We start from the raw sequence: 14,049 nt of genomic DNA, 5'->3' as shown, positions 1-14,049 counted from the left end.
TATTATGTGATTTTCCTGAGGTTATCGGGTCTCCCGCCAAAGGAGCGAGACCGCTTTCATCTTTACGAGATGTCAAAAAGTTTTAACCACGTGGGTTGTCAAACAGGCCGCTAGAGGGCGCTGCATGTATGACAGCCGTGGCTTGTATTTTATTGGTCTATATTCACGCGATGTGCTCGCCGGCTGGGCCCAGGTTCCCCGAGAAGGTTTCCTTGATTGTCCCCCTCGCCGGATTTTTGACTGGGAACTTGAGGGTACTGGGAAAGACACACACGCGTGTCTGTCGTTTGTTTTGTGCTGTTCATCCCTCGTTTATTTACTAGTTTGACTATTTAGCTGGGTTAGTTTGGGCGCCTGACAGTTTTGGGCGCCCTATCGTTTTCCGGTAGTAAAACGGCTCTAGATACGGCCCTGCACGCTTTGATCCCTTTTCGGCTAGCACCACTTGAGATTTTGGGTCGGTCACAAAACCTGTCTCATCTACGTTGAAAATTTGCACCTTCATGTCCTTTACGCCTGCTTCAGTCAACACATTATTCAGCAATTCAAACCAGTGCTGAAGGACAGCTGGATCTTCTGCTCGTGCCCGTGCGTTACTCAGATGCTCTGTTTTACGAGGAACTATCTCAGGATGGCGTTTCAAGAACTTCTCCATCCAGTCGTCACCTGGTCTCCCTGCTACGAACGGTGTTCTAAGCTCTAGTTTTTGCACAAATTCTTTAACAATATCTTTAACTTCCTCTGAAGAAAACCCCCATCCCCAGGCAGCTAAGAGTTTAATACATTCTGCAAGTTCTGACTCGTGGATACTACTTAAGGCTGTGTCTCTGCCCACATGTGCATTAACAGGAATGTCCCCAGGAAATTCTTCTCATCAAAGATTTCTTATTGACTTTGAAGTACTTGGAGGCTTGACTGACAGACATTTCTTTCCGCATGACAGCATTGTAGGCATCGAACATCTCCTGACAATGACTGAAGTTTTTCCGTCCATTAGCTTTCTTCTTGTAATTCCGAACCATTCTGTGAAATATACAGGGGGGCATTAGGCACAAACAGCAAAATTATTGTTAAAGAGTCTATTAAAGACATTATTCTTTGGTTGATAGAATAGTTTTTAATTCTGTAATTTAATTTATTGTCCACAGCAGACTTTTGATGGGAACAATATATATATTTATCCCTTATTCTAAAAAACTATGCCAACAGATTTTCAAAAACACATCCAGTTGGGGCATTAAGCACCCGTGCAAAGACAATTTACAGAGTCATGAAGAACACAACATTATTGCCTTAAAGGATGTAACAAATATTCCTTTAGTTACAGTAGGAACACTTAGGGAGAAAATGCACTTTACAGTCTTAAGTTTCACAACTACAGTAATAAAACACCATCTTATTGTTATCTTTCGGCCATTTTGGTTCCGATGTGTTGACCTTTTAACATCATGGTCAGTAAATACAACAATATACATGCATTAAAAGTGAAATAAAAAAAATGACTCGTAAGAACTTACTTGAGCAAGTCCTGATCTTCAGCTCCACATAAGAATAAACATCAGATGGTCAAACAAACAATATTTTAAGTTTTAGTGAAGATGATCGATCACAATCAATGTTCTTTAAGCACTTTAAAAATGGCCGCCGTTTGAAGTCAATGTGATGTCATACAAAAATACGTAAACAACAGCCTGATAGGTCCTGTTAAAGTAAACCATGACATGAAACAAAGCTTCTGATTAGTCTAGGTTGAAAGATTCAAGTGCCTAATACCCCACCACTGTTTTAACTGTGTTTGAATGAGATTTTTAACACTTGGCTAGGTTGTGGTGCCTATTGCCCCGTGGTGCCTATTGCCCCGCTTTACCCTAGCGGTTACCATGGAAACGGCGGCCATCTTGGATTTTCTATGAAAATCTACATACGTTGGGAGGAAATCTATTAAATAGCTGTGTTACCTCAAATCAACCAAAATATGACAAAAATTGAAAGAGGAATACATTGCCCAGGGGGTAAGACCAAAATTAGATGAGAATTGTTGCATTTAGTAGGATTTAGGAATATTTCCGAAAAAGAATTTAATAATTGTCCAGGACAAGTGATAACTCTTAGCATCTACAGCCAAAAGTTTTTCATCTAGGTCCTTTTAAACTATCTTACCCCCTGTAGAACAGTATCAGGAACTTTCACTCAAAATTTCAGCCAATTCGGACAAGTAGTTCAGTTTTATTAGTTTTCCTAAGACGTGAATATAACCAAAAAACACGTTCTTAGATTTTTGCATTTAAAACCATTGGTTTTATATTACAGTATGTTTACAATGTAAACAAAGCGTTAAAACCAGAAACTTGCCTCTCTTAGACTTCAAAATAGTGTTAGCCCTGGTTCCTATCAGTTTATATTTTAGAAAGACCCTGCTGCATATGTTGGGCCCTCAACAGCTTCCAATTGGTCAGTCTCTTTCGCCTTATCAAGCTTACGACGTTTCTGCAGTAGACGCCGTGGCTCAGCACCTGCATAACTAGCTTTAGATAGTCGCTTTCGATTTTTCCTATGCATTTATTTTGCAGTGTGTTCCCCAGTCACTAGTTTTAATTTGTTCAGAACTGACTCAAATCCTTCTGGACCACTGTTAAAGTGAAGGACGGCCAATGCTACGGCTGTTTCGACCTTCATCTTCGAAGAACTGTCCACTTTAGGACATCTTTGCCAAACAGTACCATTGAAACACTCATTTGCGTTCTGAGTTTTCATTCTGGAACATCTAGCTAACAGATGTTCATCTGTCAGTCTTTTGTACACTGGTAAAATAATTTCACCCACATCACAGAAAAAGCTGGGGTATGTTTTCGCACTGCCTGTCCTGTTGCTACTGCACGGTTATAGTGGCACCAAGACTTGGGACCTTTTGGGCAAAATTTGTGATGGGGTTTGCTGTCAGTTGATAGCATGTGGAAATACCCTGCAAAAACATTGTTTTTCATAGTCTGCACATCTGGAGCACCACTTTTTCAAGTTACTGGCATATGTGCTGCTACATTTCTTCATGGCAAACTTAGTCAATTTTCTGTTTAAACTTTCCCCTCTCGCCTTCGTTGTTTCAATTTGTCAAGAGCAGTATACATGCGCTTGGCAACGTGATTTACACATTCTTCTTTCTGAATGTCGTTGTCACCATACAACTTAAGATTACGCACATGATCATATGCTTTGGAATCTCCGTCTGTAAGGACCTGGTTGTACATGAGTCCTTTGTCTGTAGATCGCTTAAAAATAATATCAGCAGCATTTGCTGATCCATGGAAATTTTTCTGACAGGAGTGTGTTTGTTTCCACTTCACTAAATCTACACCTTTCTTAGTTTTTCCAACAGTGGCACAGCCATGACAGTAATTAGAACATACGTGAGTGTCCAGCACGACACCTGAATCCACATCTATGACACAGCCTAACCCATAATGGGAGCTATGTCCACGTTTCTGCCACGAGCCATCATAGCTGACTACACGTGGAACCAGTCCATTTACTGCCTCATCTGAATCACGTTCTAGTGCCTCGGCAGCTGCATGCATGTTTTCCTTTGCTGCTTCAATTGAAACATCATGAATTAACCTGTCAATCTTTTGCCAGGTCTTGATATGCATAGGCTGAGGCAAATTCATGTCAGCAAAAAATTCACAAATCTTGTTATATCCTATGCCAGTATTTTTGCACGCTGCTACAAAACGTTTGTTCACAAAATTAGACATCTCATTGCCAGATTCCATCCCCTTTTCAGATGTGTAGCCATGAAAAATAACATCTTCACAGTCTCTGCAAAATATTTCAAACTTAAAATTCAAACCCTGACCACCGCCAAATTTGCAGTTTGTTGAGTCATTTATTTGAAATAATTTTATATTTGCGGATCCACAAACCTTGCAACACACACTGTTAACAATCTGTGCTAAGAAGTCAGTATTTACCAGTCTGTAGCCATTCAATTTGTTTATTTCAACTTTTTTGGCAACTTCAGTCGGCGAATTTTCTCTGTCCGAGTTGGGCCCACTTTCCAAGATCCCATGAAATATATCAAATTTTGACTGACTTGCCGTTTTGGCTAACGACATTCCATTTTCTGAGGTAGAATTGTAATCGCTTTCGGTTCTATTCACCAAGTCCGAGTTTAACCCGGAAGCACCTTTGGCGATCGACAAGGCGTGTTTTTTCGGCCTTCCGCCAGCTCGCCCGCGCATTTTGCGCCCACGCTTTCGAGATCCGAACATTTCCTTTGTTTTCACCTTTTGTCGAACCATTTTGCCGCTTGACACACTTAAAAAACGAAAATGAACACCAAATGACTAGGCTTTTTCCCGATCAACTCAAATTTGGTCTGCCATATTGGATGTAGACACTGCGCGTGTGCGGAAGTAAACGGAGATGAACGAGACGAATATAGACCAATCGGAAGCCGGTATACCCTTCATATGTCGCTGTTCTTACCTTATATGGAAATTTTCGTTGAAATTCCAGGAATTCTACACCGGACACTGAACGAAAAGTACCGGGAATTTCCTTATATAGATTATATGGCGAGACTCAGCATTGAGCGGCCTTTTGAACGATATATAACATGTCCTATTACAACAACAACACTAGGGACACGCGAGGCAAATTTGAAGACAAAAACCAAGTGATTGTTACCGTCAAACCGTCAAAATGTTTGACCTGATCGGAAGCCACTACATCAAAACATCTTTATTTCTTCAAAAAACAGTCGTGTAGGGCATTAAAAATTTAAATGGCGTGTTTTTTGATAAATATGCTGTCGTTTGAAACACAAATTGGAAAATCGTTAGATGACGTGAAAATTGACATTCAGAGGGGCCGTGTCCCACCTTAACGAGTTGTCTTTTTGGGCATTTTCGTCTAACACACAATTCATAATAGATTAAAACAATGCTCCCGAGTATGTTGGATATATCCTATTAGGAAGCGAAGCCAATCATTGGCTATTTTTGCTTATAGCGAGTTTTATTAAAACTTAAGTTAAAATCAAGATCAACTAAACATAGCCTGTTTTAATGCCCTATAAGTATATTTAATTGGATAAGGGCCCGCTTTTAAATGCAATGTGTATAGGACAGGGTCACCCCTACCACTGATGTAAACAAAAATATGGTGCTTCTATTCAATACAGTAATATAACACTTCCTATAACAAGGGTAGGGGTCCTGGCCGCATCGGTAAAGGCGCTGGTCTTTAGGTGTGTCATGACAGAAATAATGTAAAGGACAGTATTAAACCCCAAGCATACCTGGTAAAAAATATCATAACTAAAATATAGCACAACACAATTCAAATACATAAAGAATTAATTGTATGTTAATTCTCAATTCTTTTCCTTTAGATAAGCTGTTTCCTGACAGTTAAATCGCGAGAAACTTCCAGTGTGGGGAGGAAAAAAGAGAGGCATATGTCTGTTCGTTTGGCATTGCTCTGTACTTCATGAATCTTCTGTTGAAACGTGCCAAAAAGTCAAACATGGATTTGTTCTGCTGTTCTGCGAAAGTGGCCATGTGAAAAAAACAGATGGACTTGTGCATACGAATATAGGACAATGGTCAGGTTGTTTCACGTTACTTTACCTTAGAGTTTATTGGACATTCTACTGCTGGTGACATGCAACATGGGCTCAGTCGATACGGCGACGCAACCGCAGAGAACTCTACCAGATAAGATGATTTATATCAGCACAGTGTGATGATAATCTCTATGTATGCTACTAGAATATAACTTTATAGTTATGCTATATTACACTGGATATATAAGTTATACAACACACTGGCGCATTATTGAACATACCACTAAATGAAAGGCAGTGAAACCCCAGGAAGGTAATAAAAACCGTACCCATAAGCAATCTAGCCCTCTGACACAGCCAAGCTTAATTGTGAGGTGCTTTTTTTTTCATCACCAAGACCTTCTTTACACAGTTGAAAGAAATATGCAAACTGCTTTGGTTAAGGATAACATCAAATTTGGTGTCTACGTTTCTGGGTAATTCTGTAGCACAGTGTGTGAGTCAGATGTTCTTTTGCAGCACCCCAACATAGCCAGCTGTTACATGTAGCTTAGAACTCCTTATCTGTGGGTTACTTAGTCTTTGTGCATATTCACATTTATTACAGAAAAGGGAAATAGTATTAATTAGGAAGGGCATCTAAAAAATTAAGTATAAAGAGGTAGGACTACCACTAAACACTGCTCCACAACCTCATTAACACGTTTGTTGTTTTTTTTACTAACTTTTGTGCTTACAGTAGCAAAACTGGTCGAACGAAACAAGCCATTGAGGAGGGAGCTCCAGCAATACTGAAAAAAAAAAGTTTCACTTTAACCTTCAAAAAAGAAGTTATCCTAGTTTTAAGCAAATTAGAAGTGTTCAAAGAAAATATCCAAATCTGCTGGAAGGCAGAACTGAAGCCCAGATCAAGTCCAACTTAACCACATTATGACAAAGTACATGTAAGACAACATTTGAAAACGCAGCTTGGGAGAGATTTTTGTGATGCGTGTTGTCTCAGAATTGTCTATTGATAAAGTGCCTGTTGTTCAAGTGTGACACCCTTGTAAGTGATCTATATGCCTATAGTTTTGATAACATGTTAAATATACAATTATTTTTTTTAATGTTCCAGTACAGGATTCACGAGATCTACAGGTATATGTGCCATATATATTGGTTGACATTTCTACATATGCATATTATACACGTTAGCAGTCTGTGACTTGAGGTCAATGTTATGTGTTGAATTGCTGGATTTGTAATGTTAACACCTGTATCTGTTACTGAGTGTGCTTGCTGAGGTCAGTACATCAAGTTAGTGTAGGGTTTGTGAGATAAATAGCTGCAAATGAGGCTGTAGAATCTGAGGTTAACAGTAGTATGCGATATGCTCCATGAATGAGGTTAGCACATATATCTGTTACTGAGTGTGCTTGCTGTGGTCAGTAGCTGCACAAGTTAGTGTAGTGTAGACGAGCAGCTGCAAATGCGGCACTGCTAGGCACTCCTTCAGCAGTGTTGTACGCCTTGCCCATGTATCGATATGACGATTTGTGTCGCAGAGTTACTGTGTTATCTCTTCAAAGAATTTTCATACACAGCTCAAACATAACCTCAAGATAAACTGACGACAGGCCGCATATCGCTGAATATCTACGACCACGATGGCGTCTATTTTTAGCCTTTTGAAGATCGTTCCGGTAAATGCTGGGACCAGTGGCGCCATCTGTGTTGCCAAGTTGTGACAAAAAGGTATTTACTTTCCGGCTTAAAAGCTTAATTAATCATGTTAGCACAGATATGTATGTAGAATAACGTCGGCAGAACAGAAAACATCAGTATGTTAATGCTTTTGACGACAGAATATGCTATGTAAGGCGGAAACATTAGCGGTTCACACCCTATTCCATGTGACGAAAACTGATCTCTTAGTAATTCCCATATGTTTGCGAATAGCTTTCTTCGTCAGTTCAGAGTGCACCACTCCTTACAACGGTAAGGTTTACTAATTGGATGTGGTCACTTTTTCACGGTGCGACATTTTCACACGCGCTTACATCAGTGTATATCTGTCCTACATGCCAATGGTTCGAAGCGTAGTACATGTCGAGTAAATTCCTTAAGTGGGGACTCAATATTTAGGTTTGAGAGGTTGATACCACAGATGAACGAAAACTGATCTCTTAGTAATTCCCATATGTTTGTGAATAGCTTTCTTCGTCAGTGCGCATTGCATCACTCCTTACAACGGTAACGTTTACCTGTTGGATGTGGTCACTTTTTCACTGTTTGACATTTTCACACGCACTTACATAAGTGTATGTCTGTCTTACATGCCAATGGTTCGAAGCGTAGGCCCCTAGTACATGCCGAATAGATTCCTTAAGTGGGGACTCAATATTTAGGTTTGAAAGGTTGATACCACAGATGTAAGAACTGCACCTCCTGTGCACAGTCTTCAACAGATGACGATCATACATAATGCAGTCAAATCTTGCATTATGTTTGACTATTGCCATATGGGGACATGTATGTACACGTTACATATATTTGAAAGGGCATGCTACCGACTTCTAACGAGCAGTAGACTCATGTTAGTATTTATTACTTGGCTTGTTAGATTTTATTACTCGGCGTTTTGACAATGTTCTAGATAAAATCTATACTTTGAGCATAGTATTTGAGGTGCGGGACAATATGGCCGATATCGGTGCCTATTGCAATGAAGATAAACATGGCATTTTAGGGAAAATAAAGCTTATTTAAAGGGCGGTGGGATAGAGTGGGTGTGAAAGTAGACCCAGCCTGTCATATGTACATGACTTAAGCTAAACGCATTTGTTTTTTGTATAGTGCTGCTAGTATACTTATTTAGGCCTTATCACTATATAAGGCCGTATATACCAGGGCTTTATATTCCCCTAATTTGGGCACAGTCATTGGCCCCGAAATCCCCCAAAATAGCGGCGTTTTGGAAGACCCCGGAGCCAAAGCTACCAGTCCATGTTGCCTGGAGATTCATTTGGTTGATGGTCACAAATTAATGTGAAGTATTTTTATTCGGACACTAAATGAAGACATGCCAATGCCGAATATAAAACACAACTTATATATACTTTTGAACACACACAATTGTGGGCCATTTTTATTTTTGATAACGCATCCATTGTTTAAACCATGCCTTAGGTTTAAAGGAGGCCACAGAAATGTTTGACTTGAATATTATATGCATGTACATGTAGCATTAGTTGTGTAACTGCATAACAGGCTGCACTGTTCAGTTGGCCCAGGCGAATGAAGCTTAATGTACCTGTCCTTGTTAAAGTCTTTGTCAGACACATCAATGATTTCATTAATCATCTGTGTGTTGAGTTTTAGAGGAAAGAGCCTTACCCTGAGAAGTTTATCAAGTGTTGTGTCTTTCATAGACCCTTGGAGATTGCCACACTGAAGCTCCATGTGACTAAAGCCCCTCTCACTGATTGCATTGGAAAGAGGCAATATGCAGCAGAGGGACAGAAAGTAAACTGTGTTTGGATACAAGCCCTGTAGATCATTTGTGTACAGTAACTCCAAAACCTGGTCCACTGATAAATTTCTGCTGTTTTTAATCTCTTTCAATTCATTTTCTAACTGCTTGATCTCATGGAGGGGAACTGTTTTGGCTGACTCTGCCCTTTCTTTTTGTTTCTTTTGCAATTTCTCAGAAATAAACTTTTCTTTCTGTTTGACACCAGTTTGGTGATTTGTTTTCATTGCACATACATGCGACACAAGTTCTGAATATTCCTTGATGTACACTTCTACTGTTGAGGACACATCAGCCTCAGATGACAACCAATAGAACTTGATCAAATGGCCAAATTTCATCTCCAAATCAGTTTTATCTGAGTCTTTGATGAAATCTTGTTTGTTTGTTTTGGGGGATTGTATTGGATTGACAAAGAGACTGATGAGATACTCAACAGTGGGATGCTGATCATCAAAGAATGCTTGGTCTAGTTCATCTACCATAGACTGACAAAACGGTTTGACAAATTCAGCTTCGAATTTCAGTTTGTTGAAATCATTCTGCCTTGTGCTACTTCTACTTATTCGAACATGGCCTACACTGTCTTGTCTATATTCCTCAGCTAATTTAAGAAACTCATCTGCTTTGGCATAATAGCCATCATTTGAAGGTAAGCTCAAAAGGTACTGTTTGATCACTTCCAAGTACTCAAGAACACGTGCAACATTCACAGAGTCTGACTGGAGCATGAGTGAAAGTTTGTTTGTTTGTTCTAAGATGTCTGTCATGAGAAGTACAGTGCACACAGTTTCAGGGGAGGTAAGCCTCTCATTAATGTTCAGATACTTTGTGTCCCCTGATTTTGAGAAGATACTGGTCAATGTGTCTATCAGTTCACTGAAACGGTCACACACCCTCTTGGAGGCTTTAAAATGTGACAGCCACCTTGTCACACATGCTTTTAACATTTTGAGCGGAGGTTGGTCACAATTGATCATTTGAATTTTCTGGAAAGCACACCGTGCTACTTTACTGTAGTCTATTGCTAGATAAATGTCGAGAAGAAGCTGATCATAGTCACTCATGAGAGGATACTTTTTCTTGAGATGAACAAAGACTAAGGCAAGTCTGTGGTTTCGGCAGTTGACATAAACTGCAGTTGGGTACTCGTCTCGCCAGAGTTTTTGTACGCCTTCCACTTCACCAGACATAACATTCGTCCCATCAAAGCAGATAAATTTTTACAGAGTCCATATCAATACCATCTTCCTGCAGGATTTCTTTCATTCTTTTGTACACACTTTTTGCATCAAAATAGGACTTTGTTTCAACACAGTCAGAGTCACTTCCTTCTAAGTCTGCTGCACTTTTGATTTTCAAGAAGATGTGAGGAACAAATGTGCCAAGAATTTTATCAGCATCCACCCAACACAGAAAGCTAATAATTTCATCATTGTCATTGTGGCTTTGACTCTCGTCTGCAAAATATGTTATTCCTGAATTGTTGGCAAGAGAAGATTTAATTTTCCTTTCACACCACATACTGTAGGCAGTAAGGAGTTCTTCAACTGATTGGCCTGTTAAGTACTTAGCATAGTTGGAGTTATTGGATTTTGACAAAAAATCTTTGGTCACAGGCTCCTGAAGTTTCTCAGCCAGGAAATGAATAAAATCACTAAGCTGTGACTTTGCAATCTGATGCTTTATGAAGTAGTCCAGAGAAAAAATCAGGTGTGAAATATACTGCCGGTTTCTCTCTACTGTACTGATATGGTTGGAATCAAACAGTCCTGATAGTCCTCCAATAGATAACACTCTTCTTGCCTGCTTCTCGTTTTCTAAACACTGTAAATGTAAATTTGTTTTTAGATGTGAATGGAGTCTGTCACTTGGATGTTCACCTAAGTTAGAGCCACCAAAGATAAACGCCTGGGCATTAGGCTTCTGTCTATCTTGAGCTGATGCATAAACTGAACAAGTTTTACATATGAACCCAGTATTCCCATGAACAAACTCTGGGAACTGCTGCAATATACTGTCCACATTGCGGAATCTACGATCTCCGACTCGGTGTCTCTTCTGTGTTCCCAAAGATGCTGCTGAACTTGTATTACTGGTGGTAGTGCACTTAGAAGTAAGACTTCCACTGTCAACTGTTTCAAAAGATGACTTGTGGGGGCCCGGCTCGGAAGTCAAATATTTCTCATGCCCACCAGCATTTGTAGTAGTTGGACTGTGAGTATCAGTGTCAGCGTCACATGCAGCGATAGTAGAAGTAGTAGTTGTTGTTGTTGCAACCCTGACAGGTTGCTCAGTAAAACCGCCACCTTCTAACTGTTTTGGTTTTTTGGCTCGAAAATTCAGTGTCAATGCCTGTATCTGTGGACTCGATCAACCCGGGGCTATTTACTTCCACACTCCCTTCTCCACCGGCTTCGCTGGCAGGCCTACTTGCTTCGTTGGTGACGGTCACGTCACTCGCTGAACTCCCGGTCCCTGAGACTGGATGGAAAAAGCGCTGAATTCCCGACACAGTGTCGTTTTCTGATGATGCTGGGCGGGCCAATATTTTCCTCTTAGTGAGGTAGGTTGAGCTGCCCTTGTTGTGGGATTTGCCACTCGTTCTGGGACGTCCGCGTTGACTCATTATTAAGACATTATTTACATTTTTCAACAAGCACATGTAGACCATTCACGATACAGCGCTCTCGTTTTTTCCCGTCTTTTAAACTAGTACCTTTCCGAGCTCCCATGCACAACGGGCTAAGGGGAACGCGTGATTCACGTGTATTGTCACCTGTACAATGTACGAGTCACCGAAGTCCGCTACAAGGGAACCGTACACGATACACTATTTAGCCACCGACGGATTAACAGCCTGTGATGATATTTTCTGCTTGCCAAAGCGATTATTTAGGAGAAATAATAAATTTTTTGGCGGCAGCGTAATTTGGGCGGATTTATTTTGGGCACGGCGTTTACCGCCGCGATTTTGGGGGAATATAAAGGCCTGTATACGGTAATCCAGGGTGAATGTGGCTTGCCTGAATTCTTGGCAATTTTTTTTTTTGTTAATAGCTTTTGCGAAGATGTGATTCCAAATATCTTCATACACATCTTAAACATAATCTTAAGATAAACTGACGACAGGCCGGATATCACTTAATATCTACGACCAGGATGGCGTAACAGCTCTATGTCATTCTACCTCACAGAGACCGTGTAACGTCTGTTTTTGGGCTTCTGGAGATCGTCCCGGTAAATGTTGGGAATAGTGGCGCCATCTGTGTTGCCAAGTTGTGTCAATAATGTATTTACTTTCAGGCTTACAAGCTTAATTACTGCTGTTAACACCGATATGTATGTAGAATAACGTCGGCAGAACAGAAAACATCAGTATGTTAATGTTTTTGACGATAGAATATGCTTTATAATGGCGAAACATCAGCGGTTCACATCTCATTTCATGTAACGAAAACTGATCTTTTAGTAATTCTCATAAGTTTGTGAATAGCTTTCTTCGTCAGTTCACACTGCACCACTCCTAACAACGGTAACGTTTACCTATTGGATGTGGTCACTTTTTCACTGAGCGACATTTTTACACGCGCTTACATCAGTGTATATGTCCTACATGCCAATGGTTCGAAGCGTAGTACATGTCGAGTTAATTCCTTAAATAGGGACTCAATATTTAGGTTTGAGAGGTTGATACCACAGATGAACGAAAACTGATTTCTTAGTAATTCCCATATGTTTGTGAATAGCTTTCTTCGTCAGTTCACATTGCACCACTCCTTACAACGGTAACGTTTACCTGTTGGATGTGGTCACTTTTTCACTGTGCGACATTTTCACACGCACTTACGTAAGTGTATGTCTGTCCTACATGCCAATGGTTCGAAGCGTAGTACATGCCGAATAGATTCCTTAAGTGGGGACTTAATATTTAGGTTAGAGAGGTTGATACCACAGATGTAGGAACTGCACCTTCTGTGCACAGTCTTCAACAGATGACGATCATACATAGTGCAGTCAAATCTTGCATATTTTTGACTATTGCCATATGGGGACATGTATGTACACGTTACATATATTTGAAAGGGCATGCCACCGACTTCTAACGAGCAGTAGACTCATGTTAGTATTTATTACTTGGCTTGTTAGATTTTATTACTCGGCGTTTTGACAATGTTCTAGATAAAATCTATACTTTGAGCATAGTATTTGAGATACGGGACAATATGGCCGATATCGGTGCCTATTCTGCCCTGCAAAGGCAGAAAGCAGTATCTGTCGAAGACATGGTTTTGCAGAATAGGCCTTTTTATCATTTTGTCAACGCCAAAAACACATAATATTCTGGTGAGCTTTGTTTTGCTTCTGAAAGTTACATCTATAAACCCTATATAAGGCGCTATATGTATGGCCAATTGGCAGGGTAATGAACTGAAAAAAACGTAAATTACTACAATCTAATAATGTTGGAGTCCTGTTTTTGAAACCCCCCAAGACCATATATTTTCTTGAAGCCTATGACCTCCTCTGTACAACAAGGTATATTTCACCTCAGTGGCGCCACCTATGTGGTCATGTGATTCAAGATGGCCGCCGTATATATTCTAAAATAATCTACCTGTGGGGGGACCATTTACATTTACTCTGCAGTATTTTGCTCAATAGATACTAAAATGCACTCATTTAGAAGATAATTTATTGAGCTTTCAGAAAAACACAGTGTTTGATGGAAAATATTCCATACATTTGCATTTATTTGCATAATAAGGAGAGTGTGTCAGTGTATTCGATATTCGGTATTCGCAATTACCTGTCCAAGTTGGATCATAGCAGCAAGTAGAAGGTCATGAGAAGAAAAGGCAAGGCTATTTACATTATAATAAGTGTTCTAGCACATTGTTCTTCACTTACTGGTCTTTTCAGTAAGTTTATCCATGACATAAGACTACCTCACCGATATGACAGACAGTTA

The 14,049-nt window shown here is 40.0% G+C and overlaps 1 protein-coding gene across 1 annotated transcript; it reads right to left on the bottom strand.

Annotated features, from left to right (window-relative positions):
* Positions 1-3,071: 3,071 nt before the first annotated feature.
* LOC135464401 (uncharacterized) lies at positions 3,072-4,295 on the bottom strand. Its single transcript, XM_064741829.1, has one exon. It carries the CDS (start codon positions 4,293-4,295, stop codon positions 3,072-3,074), a length of 1,224 nt encoding a protein of 407 aa, XP_064597899.1.
* Positions 4,296-14,049: the final 9,754 nt, after the last annotated feature.

The sequence above is a fragment of the Liolophura sinensis genome, chromosome 4, assembly GCF_032854445.1.
Source record: "Liolophura sinensis isolate JHLJ2023 chromosome 4, CUHK_Ljap_v2, whole genome shotgun sequence".
Classification (NCBI taxonomy): domain Eukaryota; kingdom Metazoa; phylum Mollusca; class Polyplacophora; order Chitonida; family Chitonidae; genus Liolophura; species Liolophura sinensis.
This window is presented reverse-complemented; position numbering and strand designations above follow the sequence as displayed.